The sequence below is a fragment of the Panulirus ornatus genome, chromosome 65 (genome assembly GCF_036320965.1).
Source record: "Panulirus ornatus isolate Po-2019 chromosome 65, ASM3632096v1, whole genome shotgun sequence".
In the NCBI taxonomy this organism is placed as follows: Eukaryota; Metazoa; Arthropoda; class Malacostraca; order Decapoda; family Palinuridae; genus Panulirus; species Panulirus ornatus.
The window spans coordinates 26,985,911-27,013,891 of NC_092288.1; the positions used below are offsets into that span (position 1 = coordinate 26,985,911).

The 27,981-nt window shown below is 41.1% G+C and overlaps 1 protein-coding gene across 15 annotated transcripts in view; it reads left to right on the top strand.

The window, feature by feature from the left end:
- LOC139746538 (NADH dehydrogenase [ubiquinone] 1 alpha subcomplex assembly factor 3) overlaps nucleotides 1-27,981 on the top strand; it is an 81,664-nt gene that overhangs the window by 2,720 nt on the left and 50,963 nt on the right. For 7 of the 15 annotated variants that reach the window (XM_071657872.1, XM_071657877.1, XM_071657881.1 and 4 more), the window contains exons 2-3: nucleotides 6,411-6,527; nucleotides 12,148-12,271. In XM_071657872.1, the coding sequence (XP_071513973.1) occupies nucleotides 6,481-6,527; nucleotides 12,148-12,271 (171 nt within the window). In that variant the 5' untranslated portion in view covers nucleotides 6,411-6,480. Of the gene's footprint in view, nucleotides 1-5,027; nucleotides 5,145-6,410; nucleotides 6,528-12,147; nucleotides 12,272-27,981 lie in introns of all 15 variants that reach the window. The other 8 variants (XM_071657873.1, XM_071657874.1, XM_071657876.1 and 5 more) reach the window with 3 other exon arrangements.

Consider the following 27,981-nt stretch of genomic DNA (forward strand, 5'->3'; position numbering starts at 1 on the left):
ACTGTATTGTTGACTGGTTGGTAAGTTTAGTTAATGTATGTATGACTCATGGTGAGGTGCCTGAGGATTGGCAGAATGCTTGCATAGTGCCATTGTACAAAGGCAAAGGGGATAAGAGTGAGTGCTCAAATTACAGAGGTATAAGTTTATTGAGTATTCCTGGTAGATTATATGGGAGGGTATTGATTGAGAGGGTGAAGGCATGGACAGAGCATCAGATTGGGGAAGAGCAGTGTGGTTTCAGAAGTGGTAGAGGATGTGTGGATCAGGTGTTTGCTTTGAAGAATGTATGTGAGAAATACTTAGAAAAACAAATGGATTTGTATGTAGCATTTATTGATCTGGAGAAGGCATATGATAGAGTTGCTCTGTGGAAGGTTTTAAGAATATATGGTGTGGGAGGCAAGTTGTTAGAAGCAGTGAAAAGTTTTTATCGAGGATGTAAGGCATGTGTACGTGTAGGAAGAGAGGAAAGTGATTGGTTCTCTGTGAATGTAGGTTTGCGGCAGGGGTGTGTGATGTCTCCATGGTTGTTTAATTTGTTTATGGATGGGGTTGTTAGGGAGGTGAATGCAAGAGTTTTGGAAAGAGGGGCAAGTATGAAGTCTGCTGGGGATGAGAGAGCTTGGGAAGTGAGTCAGTTGTTGTTCGCTGATGATACAGCGCTGGTGGCTGATTCATGTGAGAAACTGCAGAAGCTGGTGACTGAGTTTGGCAAAGTGTGTGAAAGAAGAAAGTCAAGAGTAAATGTGAATAAGAGCAAGGTTATTAGGTACAGTAGGGTTGAGGGTCAAGTCAATTGGGAGGTAAGTTTGAATGGAGAAAAACTGGAGGAAGTAAAGTGTTTTAGATAATGGGAATGGATCTGGCAGCGGATGGAACCATGGAAGCGGGAGTGAATCATAGGGTGGGGGAGGGGGCGAAAATTCTGGGAGCCTTGAAGAATGTGTGGAAGTCGAGAACATTATCTCGGAAAGCAAAAATGGGTATGTTTGAAGGAATAGTGGTTCCAACAATGTTGTATGGTTGCGAGGTGTGGGCTATGGATAGAGTTGTGCGCAGGAGGGTGGATGTGCTGGAAATGAGATGTTTGAGGACAATATGTGGTGTGAGGTGGTTTGATCGAGTAAGTAATGTAAGGGTAAGAGAGATGTGTGGAAATAAAAAGAGTGTGGTTGAGAGAGCAGAAGAGGGTGTTTTGAAATGGTTTGGTCACATGGAGAGAATGAGTGAGGAAAGATTGACCAAGAGGATATATGTGTCAGAGGTGGAGGGAATGAGGAGAAGTGGGAGACCAAATTGGAGGTGGAAAGATGGAGTGAAAAAGATTTTGAGTGATCAGGGCCTGAACATGCAGGAGGGTGAAAGGCATGCAAGGAATAGAGTGAATTGGAACGATGTGGTATACCGGGGTCGACGTGCTGTCAGTGGATTGAACCAGGGCATGTGAAGCGTCTGGGGTAAACCATGGAAAGTTGTGTAGGGCCTGGATGTGGAAAGGGAGCTGTGGTTTCGTTGCATTATTACATGACAGCTAGAGACTGAGTGTGAGCGAATGGGGCCTTCGGTGTCTTTTCCTAGCGCTACCTTGCACACATGAGGGGGAGGGGGTTGTTATTCCATGTGTGGCGAGGTGGCGATGGGAACAAATAAAGGCAGACAGTATGAATTATGTACATGTGTATATATTTATATGTCTGTGTGTGTATATATATGTGTACATTGAGATGCATAGGTATGTATATTTGCGTGTGTGGACGTGTGTGTACATACATGTGTATGTGGGTGGGTTGGGCCATTCTTTCATCTGTTTGCTTGCGCTACCTCGCTAACGTGGGAGACAGCAACAAAGCAAAATAATAATAAATAAATAATATATATATATATATATATATATATATATATATATATATATATATATATATATATATATATATATATATATATTTTTTTTTTTTTTGCTGCTGTCTCCCGCGTTTGCAAGGTAGCGCAAGGAAACAGACGAAAGAAATGGCCCAACCCACCCCCATACACATGTATATACATACGTCCACACACGCAAATATACATACCTACACAGCTTTCCATGGTTTACCCCAGACGCTTCACATGCCTTGATTCAATCCACTGACAGCACGTCAACCCTGGTATACCACATCGCTCCAATTCACTCTATTCCTTGCCCTCCTTACACCCTCCTGCATGTTCAGGCCCCGATCACACAAAATCTTTTTCACTCCATCTTTCCACCTCCAATTTGGTCTCCCTCTTCTCCTCGTTCCCTCCACCTCCGACACATATATCCTCTAGGTCAATCTTTCCTCACTCATTCTCTCCATGTGCCCAAACCATTTCAAAACACCCTCTTCTGCTCTCTCAACCATGCTCTTTTTATTTCCACACATCTCTCTTACCCTTACGTTACTTACTCAATCAAACCACCTCACACCACACATTGTCCTCAAACATCTCATTTCCAGCACATCCATCCTCCTGCGCACAACTCTATCCATAGCCCACGCCTCGCAACCATACAACATTGTTGGAACCACTATTCCTTCAAACATACCCATTTTTGCTTTCCGAGATAATGTTCTCGACTTCCACACATTCTTCAAGGCTCCCAGAATTTTCGCTCCCTCCCCCACCCTATGATCCACTTCCGCTTCCATGGTTCCATCCGCTGCCAGATCCACTCCCAGATATCTAAAACACTTCACTTCCTCCAGTTTTTCTCCATTCAAACTCACCTCCCAATTGACTTGACCCTCAACCCTACTGTACCTAATAACCTTGCCCTTATTCACATTTACTCTCAACTTTCTTCTTTCACACACTTTACCAAATTCAGTCACCAGCTTCTGCAGTTTCTCACATGAATCAGCCACCAGCGCTGTATCATCAGCAAACAACAACTGACTCACTTCCCAAGCTCTCTCATCCCCAACAGACTTCATACTTGCCCCTCTTTCCAAAACTCTTGCATTCACCTCCCTAACAACCCCATCCATAAACAAATTAAACAACCATGGAGACATCACACACCCCTTCCGCAAACCTACATTCACTGAGAACCAATCACTATATATATATATATATATATATATATATATATATATATATATATATATATATATGTATATATGTTTCCTTGCGCTACCTCGCAAACGCGGGAGACAGCGACAAAGTATAAAAATATATATATATATATATATATATATATATATATATATATATATATATATTTTTTTTTTTTTTTTTTTATACTTTGTCGCTGTCTCCCGCGTTTGCGAGGTAGCGCAAGGAAACAGACGAAAGAAATGGCCCACCCCCCCCCCATACACATGTACATACACACGTCCACACACGCAAATATACATACCTACACAGCTTTCCATGGTTTACCCCAGACGCTTCACATGCCTTGATTCAATCCACTGACAGCACGTCAACCCCTGTATACCACATCGCTCCAATTCACTCTATTCCTTGCCCTCCTTTCACCCTCCTGCATGTTCAGGCCCCGATCACACAAAATCTTTTTCACTCCATCTTTCCACCTCCAATTTGGTCTCCCTCTTCTCCTCGTTCCCTCCACCTCCGACACATATATCCTCTTGGTCAATCTTTCCTCACTCATTCTCTCCATGTGCCCAAACCATTTCAAAACACCCTCTTCTGCTCTCTCAACCACGCTCTTTTTATTTCCACACATCTCTCTTACCCTTACGTTACTTACTCGATCAAACCACCTCACACCACACATTTTCCTCAAACATCTCATTTCCAGCACATCCATCCTCCTGCGCACATCTCTATCCATAGCCCACGCCTCGCAACCATACAACATTGTTGGAACCACTATTCCTTCAAACATACCCATTTTTGCTTTCCGAGATAATGTTCTCGACTTCCACACATTTTTCAAGGCTCCCAAAATTTTCGCCCCCTCCCCCACCCTATGATCCACTTCCGCTTCCATGGTTCCATCCGCTGACAGATCCACTCCCAGATATCTAAAACACTTCACTTCCGTGTGATCAAGTTATTCCTACGAGTCCACGGTGAAAATGAAACACGATAAGTTCCCAAGTGCACTTTCGTGTAGTAATCACATCAGGGGAGACACAAGAGAGAAATATACGTCAGTTGATATACATCGAAGAGACGAAGATAGGATGCCATTTGGTAAACATGCGATTGTCCAAGACTAGCAACGAGCGTTCATAAACTTATCATTTTGCAAATTTTATCAACAGTAAAGTTATCTGAATTGTATAGACTATCACTAATATTAAGATTTGTGAATTTGATAATAGAGGATTCAATGATATTTCTCATGGTGATAGAGTTGGAGTTAATAACTGAGATGGCATTACTCCAGTCAGTACAATGATCATAGTTTTTAACGTGATTAAACAAGGCATTTGATTTTTGTCCCGTTCTTATACTATATTTATGTTGCTAAAGTTTAACAGAAAGATCCTTACCAGTCTGCCAAACATAAAATCAATCACAATTTCCACATGGAAATTTATAGATGCATCCAAGAGAATTTTTTGGTGAATTTCTGATTAAGATATTCTTTATAGAATAATTGTTGCTGAAAGGAACATTTACATTAAAGGATTTAAGCAACATGGGAAGTGAAATGAAATTATTATTAAAAGGGAGAACTAAAAGATTCTTGGTGCCTATGGGAGGTTTGGGCTCAACTCCATAAAATGATTTCTTTGCTAACTTAAGGGATTTATCAATGAAAAATCTAGGGTACTTTAACTTAGATCCAATAGAATATATGTTCTCAAACTCATCATCAATAAACTCTGGACTGCAAATATGTAATGCCCTTAGAGACATAGATTGAAATGATGATAATTTAACTCTGTCATGTCGAGATGAGTAATAATGGATATATGAGCATACATTGGTAGGTTTTGTGTACATGCTAAACTTAAACTTGTTTCCTTGCCCATGGATCATGCAATCTAAAAATGGTAACATACCATTATTTTCATTTTCTACAGTAAATTTGATGGAAGGTACTAAATTGTTAAGTAAGGGGAGAAATATTTGTAAATTTTCATTTGATGGCCAAACACAAAGAACATCATCTACATACCTAAACCAAATTGCATTAGAAGGTAAGATATCCTTTAGTAATTTTGTTTAAAAAAATTCCATATGAAGATTACTTAGTACAGGTGGAAGAGGGTTACCCATTGCCATACCAAATTTTTGAGCATAATAATCTCCATTGAATTGAAATACACAGTCTTTTATACACAATTTCATCAGTTCAGTGAAAATAGACTTTGAAACAGGTAAATGAATATCATCCAAGACATCAAATGAATATTCTAAAAGGTCATCAACTGGAACTTTAGTGAAAAGTGAGGAAACAATAAAGCTATGGCGTGGGCTATGGATAGAGTTTTGCGGAGGAGGGTCGATGTGCTGGAAATGAGATGTTTGAGGACAATATGTTGTGTTAGGTGGTTTGATCGAGTAAGTAATAATAGGGTAAGAGAGAGGTGTGGTAATACAAAGAATGTGGTTGAGAGAGCAGAAGAGGGTGTTTTGAAATGGTTTGGTTACATGGAGAGAATGAGTGAGGAAAGATTGACCAAGAGGATATATGTGTCAGAGGTGGAGGGAACGAGGAGAAGTGGGAGACCAAATTGGAGGTGGAAAGATGGAGTGAAAAAGATTTTGAGTGATCAGGGCCTGAACATGCAGGAGGGTGAGAAGCGTGCAAGGGATAGAGTGAATTGGAATAATGTGGTATACCGGGGTCGACGTGCTGTCAATGGATTGAACCAGGGCATGTGAAGCTTTTGGGGTAAACCATCTAAAGTTGTGTGGGGCCTGGATGTGGAGAGGGAGCTGTGGTTTCAGTGCATTATTACATGACAGCTAGAGACTGAGTGTGAACAAATGGGGCCTTTGTTGTCTTTTCCTAGCGCTACCTCGCACACATGCGGTGGGAGGGGGCTGTTATTCCATGTGTGGCGAGGTGGCGATGGGAATGAATAAAGGCAGGCAGTATGAATTATGTACATGTGTATATATGTATATGTCTGTGTGTGTATATATATGTATACATTGAGATGTATAGGTATGTATATTTGTGTGTGTGTGGACGTGTATGTATATACATGTGTATGTGGGTGGGTTGGGCCATTCTTTCGTCTGTTTCCTTGTGCTACCTCGCTAACGCGGGAGACAGCGACAAAGCAAAAAAAAGAGATAGATAGATAGACAGATGGGTAGATAGATAGATAGATAATCTTGTTTATTCATAGCTTGTTCCCTTCTTGATTATATCATTTTTAAGCTTAAGATATTTAGCTTTCATTTTTTCACAGTCACTATGAAGCTTTTTTATTTATATAGTCTGCCGTTTTTAGCAGTGTTATATGCAAGAAGAGGAGAAACACCCCATCATCGTCATATAAACAAGAGGAAGAGGGCATAAGAATGTTTCGCCAGGCAGTGATGAAATCTCAGGAGCTTCTTGTTCCAAGGTTGGATTAATATTCTCTCCTTTCCTAGTGCTCAAGGGGTTTCCCTACAGAATGAAATCCAAGGATTGCTGAATGTTGGGTAAAAAAACACCTCTAATATCATGGGAGATTCAGTTGACATGATTTTTCTTTTTATATTAGCATTTTATTCTTTTCCTGTTTGACCTTTTTTAATTTGTTTCACTGGTACTATCAAGGTGATGTAGTGCTATACATATTGTAAGCCCTTCACAAATATATCTAATCTACCAACCAACCATACCTCTTGGATTTCTTCTTTAGGGATACCAGTGATATAGTAGTTGTGAAAGCAGAGACAACATTCACCAAGTGTTCATCCATAATTGAGAGGGAAAATTTAGTTAAGCTCCACATCATTGTTAGCTTTGGATATTATGATTTTTCTTCTTAAGTGATACTGTAGTGTTTAGAGAAATCAGTTACAGTTGAGGAGAGGTCTCCTAAATTACTTCTATCAAAATCCAGGAGGAACACTGTAGTGCTGGTGAAATACACATGTAATGCTGTAAGATACCCAACTTGCTAAGGAAATGTTTGTATCAGCAGTTTATCACTTTTTTGTATTTTTATTATCCACTGAAATCCAAGAAGATTGCATTAGCATTAGTGAAATACCCTGCAGTGCAGTGGAAGATCTAGTTTGCTAATAAATCCTCTTGGATTTTGGTAGATTTTGTCATGGAGACTTAAAATCTATCTCTGGATTTTGGTAGGAAGTGTGGTATTGTCCCAAACAAATGAAATATAGGGATTGTTGTTGGATGTGTGAAATACTCCTATAATACAGTAGGAAACTCAGTCAGTTATTAAGTCCTTATGGATTTTGATGAATCTTTTGGGGAAGGCTAAAACACCACAACAAAAATGGAAGTATGGCGTTATATCTTTGAGGTGGAGATCTCAAAATGAAATCTTAGAATTACGACAGGAAAGGAAACATATGAATTTAAATTTCATTACTGTACTGGGTCCCTTTGCAGTGTTAATGGGGTATTCTACCAATCCTTCTGCAAACTTATTTAGGGATGTCATTTGCAGAGCATGATTTGTATCATTGTTTTACTGGTTATTAGTAAGGTGATAGTATTGAAGGTTTTGTGATTAGGGAAAATATGAGGTTAAGTTAATGTAAAAGTCGGTAAAACACTTATAAAATTCAACAGAACCTGCGAAAAAGTGAAATTCAATGGAACCAGCAAGTAATTCAACAGAACCTATAGAAACCTCACCTAGTAAAATTCAGTAAAATCTATGAAAACCTCACCTAGTAGGAAAAATGTGTAATAAGATTAATTTCTTACTTCTGCAATGTTCCTTCTTTAGAGATGTAGCACCAGGAACAGATAAAAAATTGCCTCATTTGTTTTCATCTTTTCTCTAGATCAAATTATGATGCACAGAACCCAGAGCCACCCCAACGAAAGCCAAGCTTTATAGACCTTTTTTCGGTTTCCAGTGACTGCTTCACATGCCCTGTTCACCCCATAGACAGTACATCATCCCTGGTATGCCACAGTGTTCCAGTTTTCTCTATACCGTACATGCCTCTAACCTTCCTGAATGCTCAGGTCTCAGTAACTCGAAGCCACTTTCATTCCACTCTACCATATGCTTCTTGGTGTCCGCCCCCTTTCTCCTTCCACCTTTGACACATATATCCCTGTAGTCAATCTCTCTTCTCCATATCTTCAGATGATTTCAGCACACCCTGTTCACATATCTCAGTCATATTCTCCTCAATACCATATCCCTTTTTTACACTGTTCCTTCTTTTACCATCATTGCACCTCTCACCACAAGTTGTGCTCAGTTGTCTCATTTCCAACACATCCATCGACTTCTTTCCTTTTGCATTCATGCCTCAGCTTTGTCATTAACATTGACCTTCCCTATACACTCCTAAAATTACCCAAAAGCTTCACACCTTACCCAACTTATGGCTTTCTTCAGCCCCCATGGTTCCTTCCACTGTCATGGTTGCTCTCAGGTATCTAAAGCACTCCACTTCCTTTAATATCTTCCCATTAAAATTCACACTCAAACCAACTAGCATTAAATTTATCTGTTGCTGGGATTGCATAGCTAATAGGTCTGACATCTTTATCATTTGATGGCATTTGCATCGTATTTGATAATGGGTATGAATTGTGTATTTTGACTATTGTATATGCTCTGCAACTGTTATTGCATCATCTAAATGGTTGGTCAAAACTTTGCCTGTGCTGACATATCACCTCTTAATGTTTATGAACACTTCAGCCCAGGCTCCTTCAGTTGTTGCCATATATGTATGATGTTAGTAAACTCACTGGAAAAATTAACTTAAATGCTTCAAGCTTTGGGCTGCATTTCGAGCAACTGTCAGTGATGCAGAGTCAAGGCAAGCAAAAAAATATATGCAAAATTAATTTTCACATCAGCTTAGGAACATGGAATTGTTGACCCTAGGAGTATGGAATGAGTGACCAAAACAGGTAAGATGAATTGTGACTTATCTCTATTTTGTAATATATCATGTCCACCAATGAACAGAGTCCTTAGAGGCAAACTGACTGAATGTAAGAAAGTGAACAATCTACACAACTAAGGACAGCATTGTTTCAGTGTAGGTCTTGCCTGTCTCAGTTACCAGGTCACTGTGATAAGATGGTTGAGGCTGTAGAAAACAAAGAAAATGCTGATATAAGTTGCACAGACTTTGCAAAAGATTTGACAAATGTGACCATGGTGTCATAAAACATAGAATTCAAAATTGGGAAGAACTGGAAAAATTAGGAGATGGATATGCAAGTTCTTAACTAACAGGTCATACACCTAGTTGTAAACCAAGCCATCTCCGGCACCTTCACATTAAAAAGATCAATCCATTAAGAAATTGTATTTGCACGCGTCCTGTTTCTCATTCTTATATTTGACATTGATTCAAACATGAGCCACAGCATCATATCATCCTTTGCTGATGATGTGAGAATGAATATGAAAGTCTTATCAATAGAGGGTGCTGAAAGGCTACAAAGAGACATGAATGAAGTCATTAACTTGGCAACTGAGAACAACATACTTTTTATTGGAGATAAGTTCCAACTCCTCTAGTATTAGGTAAATGAAGTAATCAAAAACAATACAGAATACACAGATGTTATCATAAACCAGTTGAATAATGTGAAAGACCTCAGAATAATAATGTTTAACAACCTAACCCTAAGTGAACACAGCAAAACAATAGTTGCTTCATGCAAAAGGATGCTAAGCTGGATCCAATGGACCTTCAAGACAAAGAAAGGAAAACCTGTGATGATATTATTCAAGGTGCTAATTCTTTTTTCATGAATTGAACATTACTGCATTCTAACATCTCTCTACAAGGAGAGTGAAATTGGAGAATTAGAGAGTTTTCAGAGATCCTTCGCAGCCGATATTAATGTGGTACAGGAACTAGATTACTGGAAATTGCTGAAATCTCTTAGGCTGTACTCCCTAGAGTGCATAAGGGAGAGGTATATCATTATCTATACCTAGACAATCCTTGAAGGTATGGTTCCCAACCTACATTCAGAAATAACTCCTATGATATGCATAAAAAGAGGAAACATCTTAAACATCTGGAGCCAAAGACTCGAACACCTTGCCTGCTATCATCAGAAACAGCTTGTTATGCAAAGAAGAGAATTTTAAGAGTGCACTGGACAAGTATGTACGAAGTGTACTACACTTGGTAGGCTATTGGGGCTATGTGGGCCTGAGGACCATGGCTTCCAAGAGTTTGGTCAATCAACGACTCAGCCAAACTTCCTGGGCTCAGCCTGGGCTGTGGGGTAGAAGACATCTGAAGACTTCACTAGGTATTCACCCTGTGGATCTCACCAGACTAAGTTTGAGATTCAACTGAAATTTTTATGAAATGGAATAGTCTGTTAATTCCCAATGCTATTCTAGGACACTAAAATTTAGGAAAACATGTGACAGCCAGTGTGCATCACTCCAGTACACTTTGTCTTTATTTCACTAGCATACAATGTTCTGCACACTATGAGTAGTTTTACACTAATTTACAGTACTTTAATGTTGCGGTGCTGTTTTTTGTACCTTTACAGTTGCAAAAATGATTTAGGTAGAAATTTCAAAATGAAAGGACTTAGCTTGGTCCCTGCCTTCGAGTCTGAGACAAGTACATGTTTAGTCACCACAAAACTCATTGCCCATTTTTTGATGCAGTTGTTGTATATTTACTGGTACAAAGACCTGTATTTTTAGAATAAATTTTAGAGATGAGTGTTATCAGTGTTACTTATGCTAAGAGGTTCAGAAAATGCCTCGGTATTGATGAAAATCTGATTATGATTGAGCAACATGAATTAGGGGAGGTTAGCTTGCACCCCATGCAATCTTCATTTCAGACCAGAAAATAATTAGGGCATTCCAGTTGACTGGAGTTATTTTACTCAAATTCAAAGTAGTCTTCGCTGTTCCTAGAACACTTCTAGCCTGGGAAGGAGGGGCCTTAAACAATCTTTATCTCCAAGAGAATCAGTTAAGTTTCCATTACACTCAGTTATATTTCTTTTATTAATGTTCCTTAGGAAAATTTGGGATGTAACGGAATTTGGCCTTTAGTGGACTACCCTATTGCCAATTAGTTCATTAAGTTGGGGTTCTATTGTAGTTCATTGCCAATGGGTTTATTATCAGCACTATCAGTGATGTGGCCATGATGTCATATGGTTTGTTTCGTGAAATTTTAAGTAAAACTACAATGTCTCCTCCTTTTTAGATTGATTAAAAAAATAGTCATGATTTCTTTAATAAGAAAATGTAAATTTTAGCAAACATAGACATAGATGTTAGTGTTCCCTTTTGAAATACAATGTACTTCATAACTAATACTTAGCTCACACTTCATAGTTTGACTTAACTGTCTGCAATAAGATTGTGCATTTATACTGTAATTGAGCTAGAATAATTCATTTTCCAGCTAGCAAGTAGCAAGTCTTATCAGTTGGCCTGATTGAAAGCAGGCCAACTGAAGTAATGTGTCAATTAGATAAGAAAAGTAATGTCCATCTTTTCAGTACATTATTGTATAGAATGGACTGGCTGAATGGAGAAACACTCACAGCTGACCACAGTAGTTCAAGCATCATATATTCTTATCTGTCTAAAGTAGTTAGTTGATTCATGCTGCTTAGTTGCTGCAAATTCTTGTGGTCTTAAACATGTATCTCCATAATCGTTAGCCTCGTCCTCTTCCCAGTCTTTGCATTCCTTCATGGATGATGGGAAAAAAATTATCATCATTGTCCCTTTTAATAAACCACTGCATTTCCACCCTCTTACTATTTTATTCTTATTCTTTCATGGATGGTTTTCATAGTTGGCATATACTAATTGTTTACCAGCTCATGCTATCAGATCCTTTTTGAACTACTAAAACCCAACATTAATATTCAATTTTGGTGAACTTTAAAAAGGATTGACTTGACTATAATGCTGAAGTGACAAACAACTTTATTAATCTGTATTATAATCATGTCAGCAGATTGGAATCATCATTCCAAAATTATCAAAAAATTTTCTTTATAATTCAAATGTGTATCTACAGGTTTGGAATATTTACACGACAACCAAGGTGTTTACAGTCTTCGGATGTTGATGATAATAAAAGTGTACTAAAAGTGCTCAACATCGAGACAGATGTGGGGCTTATGGTGGATGCCTTCAGCCAGGTCAGTTAATACCTATTTGTCACCACACTTATAACTTCATATACGTCATGTGATATGCCCTCAGTGTCAAAGAATCAGCTTTTGTGTTTTATCCCTTAAATGGCAGGATTGGTTGAAGATCTCATCATGTGTACAAAAAAGAGCCATATGAATTCATAGATTGGCTTGCAAAAGTAAAAGAAAATACTCAAAAATAATTGCATAAATATCTATATGTTAACCTGATTGAGTGCTGAGTTAGCAGGAGGAAGGGGTGTTACTGACACATCTGAGCTCAAGATAAGAGGGAAGGACAAGGAGGTCTTGTTTTATCTTTGTCTTGTAATTCAGATCATGCTAACCTCTAATTTCCTACACATGCACACTGTTGATGGAGAATAACATAAACATATGTATACTGTTATCATTAGAAATGAATTGGAGGAGGGGGTGATCCTTCCTCACATTGAAGTAAGAAGGAAGGAGATGGAGGGACTTTTTGTTTTATTGCACTTTATTCTTATTTCTTACTCCAGCACAGCATTGGTGGTAAATAACATATATGCTATATGGAAGGTTATAAAAGTATATGGTGTGGGAGGCAAGCTGCTTCAAGCAGTGAAAAGTTTTTATCAAGGATGTAAGGCATGTGCAAGAGTAGGAAGAGAGGAGAGTGATTGGTTCCTAGTGATGGTCAGTCTGTGGCAGGGGTGTGTGATGTCCCCATGGTTAATTTGTTTATGGATGGGGTGGTTAGGGAGGTAAATGCAAGAGTTTTGGAGAGAGGGGCAGATGTGCAATCTGTTGGGATGAGAGGACCTAGGAAGTGAGTCAGTTGTTCACTGATGATACAGCACTGCTGGCTGATTTAAGTGAGAAACTGCAAAAGTTGGTGACTGAGTTTGGAAAAGTGTGTGAAAGGAGAAAGTTGAGAGGAAATGTGAATAAGAGCAAGGTTATGAGGCTCAGTAGGGTTGAGGGACAAGTTAGTTGGGATGTAAGTTAGAATAGAGAAAAATTGGAGGAAGTGAAGTGTTTTAGATATCTGGGAGTGAACATAGCAGTGAATGGAATCATGGAAGTGGAAGTTAGTCATAGGGTGGGGGAGGGGGCAAGGTTCTGGGAGGGATGAAGAATGTGTGGAAAGAGAGAATGTTATCTAGTAGTGTGAAAATGGGTATTTTCTAAAGAATAGTAGTTCCAACAATATTATAAGGATGTGAGGCATGGGCTATAGATAGGGTTGTACAGAAAATGGTGGATGTGTTGGAAATTAAATGTTTTAGGACAATATGCGGTGTGAGGTGATTTGATTGAGTAAGTAAAGAAAGGGTAAGAGAGATGTGTGGTAAAAAGAGTGTGGTTGAGAGAGCAGAAGAGGGTGTGTTGAAATGGTTTGGACATATGGAGAGAATGAGTGAGGAAAGGTTGACAAAGAGGATATATGTGTCAGAGGTGGAGGGAACAACGAGAAGGGGAAGACCAAATTGGAGGTGGAAGGATGGAGTTAAAAAGGCTTTGAGCAATTGGGGTTTGAACATGTAGGAGGGTGAGAAGCATGCAAGGAATTGAGTGAATTAGAATGATGTGGTATACCGGGGTCAACATGCTATCAGTGGACTGAAACAGGGAGTGTGAAGCATCTGGGGTAAACCATGGAAAGGTCTGTGAGGTCTGGTTGTGGATAGGGAGTTGTGGTTTCAGTGCATTACACATGACAGCAAGAGACTGAGTGTGAACAAATGTGGCCTTTTTGTCTATTTTCCTGGTGCTACCTCGCTGAAGCAGGGGGTAGCGATGCTGTTTCCTGTGGGATGGGGTAGCAATAGGAATGGATGAAGGCAAGGGAGTATAAATATGTACATGTGTATATATGTATATGGCAGTGTATTCATATGTATAAATATGTATATGTGTATATGTTAATATGTTTATGTATATGTATATGTTCGTGTATGTGTGTGTATATGAGTGAATAGGTCTTTCTTCATCTGTTTCCTGGCTATACCATGCTGACGCAGGGAACGGCGCTCAAGTATAATAATGGTAAGAATAATATATATATTTTATTTATTTATTATACTTAGTCACTGTCTCCCTAGTTGGTGAGGTAGAGCAAGGAAACAGACAAAAGAATGGCCCAACCCACCCACATACACATGTATATACATAAACGCCCACACATGCACCTATATGCACCTATAAATTTCACCGTATACATATATATACATACACAGACATATACATATATACACATGTACACATCCACACATCCTGCCTTCATCCATTCCCATTGCCACCTGGCCACACATGAAATGGCACCCCTCACTCCTACACGTGTGCAAGGTAGTGCTAGGAAAGACAACAAAGGTCACATTTGTTCACGCTCAGTCTCAAGCTGTCATGTGTAATGCACTGAAACCAGAGCTCCCTTTCCACATCCAGGCCCCACAAAACTTTTCATGGGTTACCCCAGATGCTTCACCTGCCCTGGTTCAATCCATTGACAGTACGTTGACACTGGAATACCACATCGTTCCAATTTACTCTATCCCTTGCACGCCTTTCACCCTCCTGTATATTCAGGCCCCGATTGCTCAAAATCTTTTTCACTCCATCCCTCCACCTCCAATTTGGTCTCCCACTTTTCATCATTCCCTCCACCTCTGACACGTATATCTTCTTTGTCAATCTTTACTCACTCATTTTCTCCATGTGACCGAATCATTTCAATACACCCTCTTCTGCTCTCTCAACTATACTCTTTTTATTACCACACATCTCTCTTACCCTTTCATTACTTATTCGATAAAACCACCTCACACCAGACATTGTTCTTAAACATTTAATTTCCAACACATCCATCATCTTCTGTACAACCCTATCTATAGCCCATGCCTTGCATCCATATAATATTGTTAGAACTACTATTCTTCTCCCACTTCTCCTCGTTCCCTCCACCTCTGACACATATATCTTCTTTGTCAATCTTTCTTCACTCATTCTCTCCGTGTGACAAAACCATTTCAATACACCCTTTTCTGCTCTCTCAACATTACCACACATCTCTCTTACCCTTTCATTACTTACATTAGCAAACCACCTCACACCACATGTTTTCCTCAAACATCTCATTTCCAACACATCCACCCCCCTCCGCACAACCCTATCTATAGCCCATGCCTTGCAACCAGGTAACATTGTTGAAACCACTCTTCCTTCAAACATACCCATTTTTGCTCTCTAAGATGACGTTGTCGCCTTCCACACATTCCTCAACACTCCTAGAACCTTCACCCCCTCCCTCACCCTGTGACTAACTTCCGCTTCCATGGTTCCATCCACTGAAAAATCCACTACCAGATATCTAAAAACACTTCACTTCCTCCAGTTTTCCTTCCTTCAGAAGTACCTCCCAATTAATTTGTCTCTCAACCCATTGAACCTAATAACCTTGCTCTTATTCACATTTACTCTCAACTTTCTTCTTTCAAACACTTTAACAAACTTAGTCACCAACTTCTGCAATTTCTCACCCAAATCAGCCACCAGTGCTGTATCATCAGCAAACAACAACTGACTCATTTCCCAAGCCCTCTCCTCCACAACAGACTGCATACTTGCCCCTCTCTCCAAAACTCTTGCATTCACCTCCCTAACAACCCCATCCATGAACAAATTTAACATCTATTGAGACATCACACACCCCTGCCACAAACTGACATTCACTGGGAACCAATCACTTTCCTCTCTTCCTACTCATACACATGCCTTACATCCTTGATAAAAACTTTTCACTGCTTCTAGCAACCTACCTCCCACACCATATACTCTTAATACCGTCCACAAAGCATCTCTATCAACTCTATCATGTCTTCTCCAGAACCATAAATGATACAGACAAATCATTCTGTTTCTCTAAGTATTCCTCACATATATTCAAAGCAGACACCTGATCCACACATCCTCCACCACTTCTGAAACCACACTGCTCTTCCCCCATCTGATGCTCAGTACATGCCTTCACCCTCTCAATCAATACCCTCCCATATAATTTTCCAGGAATACTCAACAAAGTTATACCTCTGTAATTTGAACGCTCATCTTTATCCCCTTTGCCTTTGTACAATGGCACTATGCATGCATTCCGCCAATCCTCTGGCACTTCACCATGAGCAATACATACATTGAATATCCTTACCATCCAGTCAACAACATTCACCCCCTTTTTTGATAAATTTCATTGTAATACCATCCTAACCCGCCACCTTGCCAGCTTTCATCTTCCTGAAAGCTTTCACTACCTCTTCTCTGTTTACCAAACCATGCTCCCTGACCCTCGCACTTCACACGCCACATCGACCAAAACACCCTGTATCTGCCATTCTATCATCTAACACATTTAATATACCTTCAAAATACTCACTCCATTTTTCTTTTCATACATTTTGCCATTTTCCATATTAACAAGGTAGCATTAAGATTAGAGGCCTGAGCCTTAGAGGTACTATTCTCACTTGGCCCACTTCTCTGCTCCTTTTGGAAAATTAAAAATGGGAGGGGAGGATTTCACGCCATCTGCTCCCTCCCCTTTTAGTCGCCTTCTACGACATGCAGGGAATATGTAGGAAGTATTCTTTCTCCCCCATCTCCACGGATAATGAAACAAGAGTGATGGGAGTATGTGATAGAGTGTAAGAAAGTAAACTCTAGATTGATATGGGTAAAACTGAAGTGGATGGAGAGAGATTGGTGATTATTGGTGCATGTGCACCTGGACATGAGAAAAAAGATCATGAGAGGCAAGTGTTTTGGGAGCAGCCGAGTGAGTGTGTTAGTAGTTTTGATGCACGAAACCGGGTTATAGTGATGGGTGATTTGAATGCAAAGATGAGTAATGTGGCAGTTGAGGGAATAATTGGTGTACATGGCGTGTTCAGTGTTTGAAGTGGAAATGGTGAAGAGCTTGTAGATTTGTGTGCTGAAAAAGGACTGGTGATTGGGAATACCTGGTTTAAAAAGAGAGATATACATAAGTATGCATACGTGAGTAGGAGAGATGGCCAGAGAGCGTTATTAATCATTGTTAATCTGCTGAGAGGGGCAACTGGAGGGATGTCTGATCATTATCTTGTGGAGGCAAGGTGAAGATTTGTAGAGGTTTTCAGAAAAGAAGAGAGAATGTTGGGGTGAAGAGAGTGGTGAGAGTAAGTGAGTTTGGGAAGGAGATTTATGTGAGGAAGTACCAGGAGAGACTGGGTGCAGAATGAAAAAAGGTGAGAACAAAGGACGTAAGGGGAGGGGGGAGGAATGGGATGTACTTAGGGAAGCAGCGATGGCTTGCGCAAAAGATGCTTATGGAATGAGAAGTGTGGGAGGTGGGCAGATTGGAAAGGGTAGTGAGTGGTGGGATGAAGAAGTAAGATATCAGTGAAAGAGAAGAGAGAGGCATTTGGACGATTTTTGCAGGGAAATAGTGCAAATGACTGGGAGAGGTATAAAAGAAAGAGGCAGGAGGTCAAGAGAAAGGTGCAAGAGGTGAAAAAGAGGACAAATGAGAGTTGGGGTGAGAGAGTATCATTAAATTTTAGGGAGAATGAAAAGATGTTTTGGAAGGAGATAAATAAAGTGCATAAGACAAGAGAACAAATGGGAACATGGGTGAAGGGGGCTAATAGAGAGGTGATAGCAAGTAGTGGTGATGTGAAAAGGAGATGGAGTGAGTATTTTGATGGTTTGTTGAATGTGTTTGATGAAAGAGTGGCAGATATGGGGTGTTTTGGTCAAGGTGATATGCGAAGTGAGAGGGTTAGGGAGAATGATTTCGTAAACACAGAAGAGGTGATAAAAGCTTTGCAGAAGATGAAAGCTGGCAAGGCAGTGGGTTTGGATGGTATTGCCGTGGAATTTATTTAAAATGGGGGTGACTGTGTTGTTGACTGGTTGGTAAGGATATTTAATGTATGTATGACTCATGGTGAGTTGTCTGAGGATTGGCGAAATGCTTGCATAGTGCCATTGTACAAAGGCAAAGCGAATAAAGGTGAGTGCTCAAATTACAGAGGTATAAGTTTGTTGGGGAAGAGCAGTGTGGTTTCAGAAGTGGTAGAGGATGTGTGGATCAAGTGTTTGCTTTGAAGAATGTATGTGAGAAATACTTAGAAAAGCAAATGGATTTGTATGTAGCATTTATGGATCTGGAGAAGGCATATGATGGAGTTGATAGAGATGCTCTGTGGAAGGTATTAAGAATATATGGTGTGGGAGGCAAGTTGTTAGAAGCAGTGAAAAGTTTTTATCGAGGATGTAAGGCATGTGTACGTGTAGGAAGAGAGGAAAGTTACTGGTTCCTGGTGAATGTCGGTTTGGGGCAGGGGTGCGTGATGTCTCCATGGTTGTTTAATTTGTTTATGAATGGGGTTGTTAGGGAGGTGAATGCAAGAGTTTTGGAGAGAGGGGCAAGTATGCAGTATGTTGTGGATGAGAGAGCTTGGGAAGTGAGTCAGTTGTTCGCTGATGATACAGCCCTGGTGGCTCATTCGGGTAAGAAGCTGCAGAAGCTGGTGACTGAGTTTGGTAAAGTATGTGAAAGAAGAAAGTTGAGAGTAAATGTGAATAAGAGCAAGGTTATTAGGTACAGTAGGGTTGGGGGACAAGTCAATTGGGAGGTAGGTTTGAATGGAGAAAAACTGGAGGAAGTGAAGTGTTTTATATATCTGGGAGTGGATTTGGCAGCAGATGGAACCATGGAAGCGGAAGTGAGTCATATGGTGGGGGAGGGGGCGAAAGTTCTGGGAGCATTGAAAAATGTGTGGAAGTTGAGAACATTATCTTGGAAAGCATAAATGGGTATGTTTGAAGGAATAGTGGTTCCAACAATGTAATATGGTTGTGAGGCGTGGGCTCTCGATAATGTTGTGTGGAGGAGGGTGGATATGGTGGAAATGAGATGTTTGAGGACAATATGTGGTATGAGGTGGTTTGATCGAGTAAGTAATGAAAGGGTAAGAGATATGTGTGGTAATAAAAAGAGTGTAGTTGAGAGAGCAGAAGAGGGTGTTTTGAAATGGTTTGGTCACATGGAGAGAATGAGTGAGGAAAGATTGACGAAGAGGATATATGTGTCAGAGGTGGAGGGAACGAAAAGAAGTGGGAGGCCAAATTGGACGTGGAAAGATGGAGTGAAAAAGATTTTGAGCAATTGAGGCCTGAACATGCAGGAGGGTGAGAGGCGTGCAAGGAATAGAGTGAATTAGAATGATGTGGTATACCTGGGTCGACATGCTGTCAATGGATAGAACCAGGGCATGTGAAGCGTCTGGGGTAAACCATGGAAAGTTTTGTGGGGCCTGGATGTGGAAAGGGAGCTGTTGTTTCGGTGCATTATACATGACAGCTAGAGACTGAGTGTAAACGAATGTGGTCTTTCTTGTCTTTCCTAGCGCTATCTCGTGCACATGCTGGGGAAGGGGGTTGTCATTTCATGAGTGACCGGGTGGTAAGGGGAATGAATGAAGGCAGCAAGTATGAATTATGTAAATGTGTATATATGTACATGTCTGTGTATGTATATATATATGTATATGTTGAAATGTATAGGTATATATATGTGCGTGTGTGGACGTGTATGTATATAGATATGTGTGTGGGTGGGTTGGGCCATTCTTTCATCTGTTTCCTTGCGCTACTTTGCAAACGTGGGAGACAGCAACAAAGTATAATGAATATAAAAAAGGAAAAGAACCTGATGGTTTGGCTCTGAGTAAAACGAAGCTCAAAGGTAAAGGGGAAGAGTGGTTTACGAATGTCTTTGGAGTAAAATCAGGGGTTGGTGAAAGGACAAGAGCAAGATAAGGAGTAGCACTGAAACAGGACTGGTGGGAGTATGTGATAGAGTATAAGAAAGTAAACTCTAGATTGATATGGGTAAAACTGAAGGTGTATAGAGAGAGATGGGTGATTATTGGTGCATATGCACCTGGGCATGAGAAGAAAGATCATGAGAGGCAAGTGTTTTGGGAGCAGTTGAGTGAGTGTGTTAGTAGTTTTGATGCACGAGACCAGGTTATAGTTATGGGTGATTTGAATGCAAAGGTGAGTAATGTGGTAGTTGAGGGAATAATTGGTGTACATGGGGTGTTCAGTGTTGTAAATGGAATTGGTGAAGAGCATGTAGATTTATGTGCTGAAAAAGGACTGGTGATTGGGAATACCTGGTTTAAAAAGAGAGATATACATAAGTATACGTATGTAAGTAGGAGAGATAGCCAGAGAACGTTATTGGATTACGTGTTAATTGATAGGTATGCGAAAGATAGACTTTTAGATGTTAAAGTGCTGAGAGGTGCAACTGGAGGGATATCTGATCATTATCTTGTGGAGGTGAAGGTGAAGATTTGTATGGGTTTTCAGAAAAGAAGAGAGAATGTTGGGGTGAAGAGAGTGGTGAGAATAAGTGAGCTTCGGAAGGAGTCTTTTGTGAAGAAGTACCAGGAGAGACTGAGTACAGAATGGAAAAAGGTGAGAATAAAGGACATAAGGGGAGTGGGGAGGAGTGGGATGTATTTAGGGAAGCAGTGATGGCTTGTGCAAAAGACGCTTATGGCATGAGAAGGGTGTGAGGTGGGCAGATTAGAAAGGGTAGTGAATGGTAGGATGAAGTAGTATTGAAAGTAGTAATGAAAGAGAAGAGAGAGGCTTTTGGAAGATTTTTGCAGGGAAATAATGCAAATGACTGGGAGATGTTTAAAAGAAAGAGGCAGGAGGCCAAGAGAAAGGTGCAAGAGGTGAAAAAGAGGGCAAATGAGAGTTGGGGTGAGAGAGTATCCTTACATTTTAGGGAGAATGAAAAGATGTTTTGGAAGGAGGTAAATAAAGTGCATAAGACAAGGGAACAAATGGGAACATCAGGGAAAGGGGCTAATGGGGAGGTGATAACAAGTAGTGGTGATGTGAGAAGGAGATGGAGTGAGTATTTTGAAGGTTTGTTGAATGTGTTTGATGATAGAGTGGCAGATATAGGGTGTTTCGGTTGAGGTGGTGTACAGAGTGAGAGGGTGAGGGAGAATGATTTGGTGAACAGAGAAGAGGTAGTAAAAGCTTTGCGGAAGATGAAAGCCAGCAAGGCAGCGGGTTTGGATGGCATTGCAGTAGAATTTATTAAAAAAGGGGGTGACTGTTGTTGATTGGTTGGTAAGGTTATTTGATGTATGTATGACTCATGGTGAGGTGCCTAAGGATTGGCAGAATGCTTGCATAGTGCCATTGTACAAAGGCAAAGGGGATAAAAGTGATTGCTCAAATTACAGAGGTATAAGTTTGTTGAGTACTCCTTGGAAATTATATGGGAGGGTATTGATTGAGAGGGTGAAGGCATGTACAGAGCATCAGATTGGGGAAGAGCAGTGTGGTTTCAGAAGTGGTAGAGGATGTGTGGATCAGGTGTTTGCTTTGAAGAATGTATGTGAGAAATACTTAGAAAAGCAAATGGCTTTGTATGTAGCATTAATTGATCTGGAGAAGGCATATGATAGAGTTGATAGAGATGCTCTCTGGAAGGTATTAAGAATATATGGTGTGGGAGGCATGTTGTTAGAAGAAGTGAAAAGTTTTTATAGAGGATGTAAGGCATGTGTACATGTAGGAAGAGAGGAAAGTGATTGGTTCTTAGTGAACATTGGTTTGCGGCAGGGGTGTGTGATGTCTCCATGGTTGTTTGATTTGTTTATGAATGGGGTTGTTGGGGAGGTGAATGCAAGAGTTTTGGAAAGAGGGGCAAGTATGCAGTCTGTTGTGGATGAGAGAGCTTGGGAGGTGAGTCAGTTGTTGTTTGCTGATGATACAGTGCTGGTGGCTGATTCAGGTGAGAAACTGTAGAAGCTGGTGACTACTCGAGTTTGGTAAAGTGTGTGAAAAAAGAAAGCTGAGAGTAAATGTGAATAAGAGCAAGGTTATTAGGTACAGTAGGGTTGAGGGACAAGTCAACTGGGAGGTAAGTTTGAATGTAGAAAAACTGGAGGAAGTGATGTGTTTTAGATATCTGGGAGTGGATTTGGCAGCGGATGGAACCATGGAAGCGGAAGTGAATCATAGGGTGGGGGAGGAAGTTGAGAACATGATCTTGGAAAGCAAAAATGGGTATGTTTGAAGGAATAGTGGTTCCAACAATGTTATATGGTTGCAAGGTGTGGGCTATAGACAGAGTTGTGCGGAGGAGGGGTGATGTGCTGGAAATGAGATGTTTGGGGACAATATGTGGTGTGAGGTGGTTTGATCGAGTAAGTAATGAAAGGGTAAGAGAGATGTGTGGAAATAAAAAGAGTGTGGTTGAGAGAGCAGAAGAGGGTGTTTTGAAATGGTTTGGTCACATGGAGAGAATGAGTGAGGAAAGATTGACAAAGAGGATATGAAGTGGAGGGAATGAGGAGAAGTGGGAGACCAAATTTGAGGTGGAAAGATGGAGAGAAAAAGATTTTAAGTGATTGGGGCCTGAACATGCAGGAGGGTGAAAGGAGGGCAAGGAATAGAGTGAATTGGAGCGATGTGGTATACCGGGGTTGACGTGCTGTCAGTGGATTGAATCAAGGCATGTGAAGCGTCTGGGGTAAACCATGGAAAGCTGTGTAGGTATGTATATTGCGTGTGTGGACGTATGTATATACATGTGTATGGGGGTGGGTTGGGCCATTTCTTTCGTACCTAAGGTTATTAGGTACAGTAGGGTTGAGGGTCAAGTCAATTGGGAGGTGAGTTTGAATGGTGAAAAACTGGAGGAAGTGAAGTGTTTTAGATATCTGGGAGTGGATCTGTCAGCGGATGGAACCATGGAAGCGGAAGTGGATCATAGGGTGGGGGAAGGGGCGAAAATTTTGGGAGCCTTGAAAAATGTGTGGAAGTCGAGAACATTATCCCGGAAAGCAAAAATGGGTATGTTTGAAGGAATAGTAGTTCCAACAATGTTGTATGGTTGCGAGGCGTGGGCTATGGATAGAGTTGTGCGCAGGAGGATGGATGTGCTGGAAATGAGATGTTTGAGGACAATGTGTGGTGTGAGGTGGTTTGATCGAGTAAGTAACGTAAGGGTAAGAGAGATGTGTGGAAATAAAAAGAGCGTGGTTGAGAGAGCAGAAGAGGGTGTTTTGAAATGGTTTGGGCACATGGAGAGAATGAGTGAGGAAAGATTGACCAAGAGGATATATGTGTCGGAGGTGGAGGGAACGAGGAGAAGAGGGAGACCAAATTGGAGGTGGAAAGATGGAGTGAAAAGGATTTTGTGTGATCGGGGCCTGAGCATGCAGGAGGGTGAAAGGAGGGCAAGGAATAGAGTGAATTGGAGCGATGTGGTATACAGGGGTTGACGTGCTGGCAGTGGATTGAATCAAGGCATGAGAAGCGTCCGGGGTAAACCATGGAAAGCTGTGTAGGTATGTATATTTCCGTGTGTGGACGTGTGTATGTACATGTGTATGGGGGGGGTTGGGCCATTTCTTTCGTCTGTTTCCTTGCGCTACCTCGCAAACGCGGGAGACAGCGACAAAGTATAAAAAAAAAAAAAAAAAAAAAATATATATATATTTTTCTTTTCATACTATTCGCCATTTCCCGCACTAGCGAGGTAGCGCCAAGAACAGAGGACTGGACTTTTAGGTAATATCCTCACCCGCCCCCCCCTCCGCTCCTTCCCTTGGAAAAAAAAAAATTGAGAAAGGAGGATTTCCAGCCCCCCCGCTCCCTTCCCTTTTAGTTGCCTTCTACGACACGCAGGGAATACGTGGGTAGTATTCTTTCTCCCCTATCCCCAGGAGTGAATGTTGGGGTGAAGAAGGTGGTGAGAGTAAGTGAGCTTGGGAAGGAGACCTGTGTGGGGAAGTACCAGGAGAGACTGTGTACAGAATGGAAAAAGGTGAGAACAATGGAAGTAAGGGGAGTGGGGGAGGAATGGGATGTATTTAGGGAATCAGTGATGGATTGCGCAAAAGATGCTTGTGGCATGAGAAGAGTGGGAGGTGGGCTGTTTAGAAAGGGTAGTGAGTGGTGGGATGAAGAAGTAAGAGTATTAGTGAAAGAGAAGAGAGAGGCATTTGGACGATTTTTGCAGGGAAAAAATGCAATTGAGTGGGAGAAGTATAAAAGAATGAGACAGGAGGTCAAGAGAAAGGTGCAAGAGGTGAAAAAAAGGGCAAATGAGAGTTGAGGTTAGAGACTATCAGTAAATTTTAGGGAGAATAAAAAGATGTTCTGGAAGGAGGTAAATAGGGTGCGTAAGACAAGGGAGCAAATGGGAACTTCAGTGAAGGGCGTAAATGGGGAGGTGATAACAAGTAGTGGTGATGTGAGAAGGAGATGGAATGAGTATTTTGAAGGTTTGTTAAATGTGTCTGATGACAGAGTGGCAGATATAGGGTGTTTTGGTCGAGGTGGTGTGCAAAGTGAGAGGGTTAGGGAAAATGATTTGGTAAACAGAGAAGAGGTAGTAAAAGCTTTGCGGAAGATGAGAGCCGGCAAGGCAGCAGGTTTGGATGGTATTGCAGTGGAATTTATTAAAAAAGGGGGTGACTGTATTGTTGACTGGTTGGTAAGGTTATTTAATGTATGTATGACTCATGGTGAGGTGCCTGAGGATTGGTGGAATGCGTGCATAGTGCCATTGTACAAAGGCAAAGGGGATAAGAGTGAGTGCTCAAATTACAGAGGTATAAGTTTGTTGAGTATTCCTGGTAAATTATATGGGAGGGTATTGATTGAGAGGGTGAAGGCATGTACAGAGAATCAGATTGGGGAAGAGCAGTGCGGTTTCAGAAGTGGTAGAGGATGTGTGGATCAGGTGTTTGCTTTGAAGAATGTATGTGAGAAATACTTAGAAAAGCAAATGGATTTGTATGTAGCATTTATGGATCTGGAGAAGGCATATGATAGAGTTGATAGAGATGCTCTGTGGAAGGTATTAAGAATATATGGTGTGGGAGGCAAGTTGTTAGAAGCAGTGAAAAGTTTTTATCGAGGATGTAAGGCATGTGTACGTGTAGGAAGAGAGGAAAGTGATTGGTTCTCAGTGAATGTAGGTTTGCGGCAGGGGTGTGTGATGTCTCCATGGTTGTTTAATTTGTTTATGGATGGGGTTGTTAGGGAGGTAAATGCAAGAGTTTTGGAAAGAGGGGAAAGTATGAAGTCTGTTGGGGATGAGAGAGCTTGGGAAGTGAGTCAGTTGTTGTTCGCTGATGATACAGCGCTGGTGGCTGATTCATGTGAGAAACTGCAGAAGCTGGTGACTGAGTTTGGTAAAGTGTGTGGAAGAAGAAAGTTAAGAGTAAATGTGAATAAGAGCAAGGTTATTAGGTACAGTAGGGTGAGGGTCAAGTCAATTGGGAGGTGAGTTTGAATGGAGAAAAACTGGAGGAAGTGAAGTGTTTTAGATATCTGGGAGTGGATCTGTCAGCGGATGGAACCATGGAAGCGGAAGTGGATCATAGGGTGGGGGAGGGGGCGAAAATTTTGGGAGCCTTGAAAAATGTGTGGAAGTCGAGAACATTATCTCGGAAAGCAAAAATGGGTATGTTTGAAGGAATAGTGGTTCCAACAATGTTGTATGGTTGCGAGGCGTGGGCTATGGATAGAGTTGTGCGCAGGAGGATGGACGTGCTGGAAATGAGATGTTTGAGGAAAATGTGTGGTGTGAGGTGGTTTGATCGAGTAAGTAACGTAAGGGTAAGAGAGATGTGTGGAAATAAAAAGAGCGTGGTTGAGAGAGCAGAAGAGGGTGTTTTGAAATGGTTTGGGCACATGGAGAGAATGAGTGAGGAAAGATTGACCAAGAGGATATATGTGTCGGAGGTGGAGGGAACGAGGAGAAGAGGGAGACCAAATTGGAGGTGGAAAGATGGAGTGAAAAAGATTTTGTGTGATCGGGGCCTGAACATGCAGGAGGGTGAAAGGAGGGCAAGGAATAGAGTGAATTGGAGCGATGTGGTATACAGGGGTTGACGTGCTGTCAGTGGATTGAGTTGGGGCATGTGAAGCGTCTGGGGTAAACCATGGAAAGCTGTGTAGGTATGTATATTTGCGTGTCTGGACGTGTGTATGTACATGTGTATGGGGGGGGGGGTTGGGCCATTTCTTTCGTCTGTTTCCTTGCGCTACCTCGCAAACGTGGGAGACAGCGACAAAGTATAAAAAAAAAAAAAATATATATATGTCTGTGTGTGTATATATATATATATATATTTTTTTTTTTTTTTTTTTTTTTTTATACTTTGTCGCTGTCTCCCGCGTTTGCGAGGTAGCGCGAGGAAACAGACGAAAGAAATGGCCTAACCCCCATACACACGTACATACACACGTCCACACACGCAAATATACATACCTATACAGCTTTCCATGGTTTACCCCAGACGCTTCACATGCCTTGATTCAATCCACTGACAGCACGTCAACCCCGGTATACCACATCGCTCCAATTCACTCTATTCCTTGCCCTCCTTTCACCCTCCTGCATGTTCAGGCCCCAATCACACAAAATCTTTTTCACTCCATCTTTTCACCTCCAATTTTGTCTCCCTCTTCTCCTCGTTCCCTCCACCTCCGACACATATATCCTCTTGGTCAATCTTTCCTCACTCATTTTCTCCATGTGCCCAAACCACTTCAAAACACCCTCTTCTGCTCTCTCAACCACGCTCTTTTTATTTCCACACATCTCTCTTACCCTTACGTTACTCACTCGATCAAACCACCTCACGCCACACATTGTCCTCAAACATCTCATTTCCAGCACATCCATCCTCCTGCGCACAATTCTATCCATAGCCCACGCCTCGCAACCATACAACATTGTTGGAACCACTATTCCTTCAAACATACCCATTTTTGCTTTCCGAGATAATGTTCTCGACTTCCACACATTCTTCAAGGCCCCCAGAATTTTCGCCCCCTCCCCCACCCTATGATCCACTTCCGCTTCCATGGTTCGATCCGCTGCCAGATCCACTCCCAGATATCTAAAACACTTCACTTCCTCCAGTTTTTCTCCATTCAAACTCACCTCCCAATTGACTTGACCCTCAACCCTACTGTACCTAATAACCTTGCTCTTATTCACATTTACTCTTAACTTTCTTCTTCCACACACTTTACCAAACTCAGTCACCAGCTTCTGCAGTTTCTCACATGAATCAGCCACCAGCGCTGTATCATCAGCGAACAACAACTGACTCACTTCCCAAGCTCTCTCATCCCCAACAGACTTCATACTTGCCCCTCTTTCCAAAACTCTTGCATTTACCTCCCTAACAACCCCATCCATAAACAAATTATATATATATATATATATATATATATATATATATATATATATATATATATATATATATTTTTTTTTTTTATACTTTGTCGCTGTCTCCCGCGTTTGCGAGGTAGCGCAAGGAAACAGACGAAAGAAATGGCCCAACCCCCCCCATACACATGTATATACATACGTCCACACACGCAAATATACATACCTACACAGCTTTCCATGGTTTACCCCAGATGCTTCACATGCCCTGATTCAATCCACTGACAGCACGTCAACCCCGATATACCACATCGCTCCAATTCACTCTATTCCTTGCCCTCCTTTCACCCTCCTGCATGTTCAGGCCCCGATCACACAAAATCTTTTTCACTCCATCTTTCCACCTCCAATTTGGTCTCCCTCTTCTCCTCGTTCCCTCCACCTCCGACACATATATCCTCTT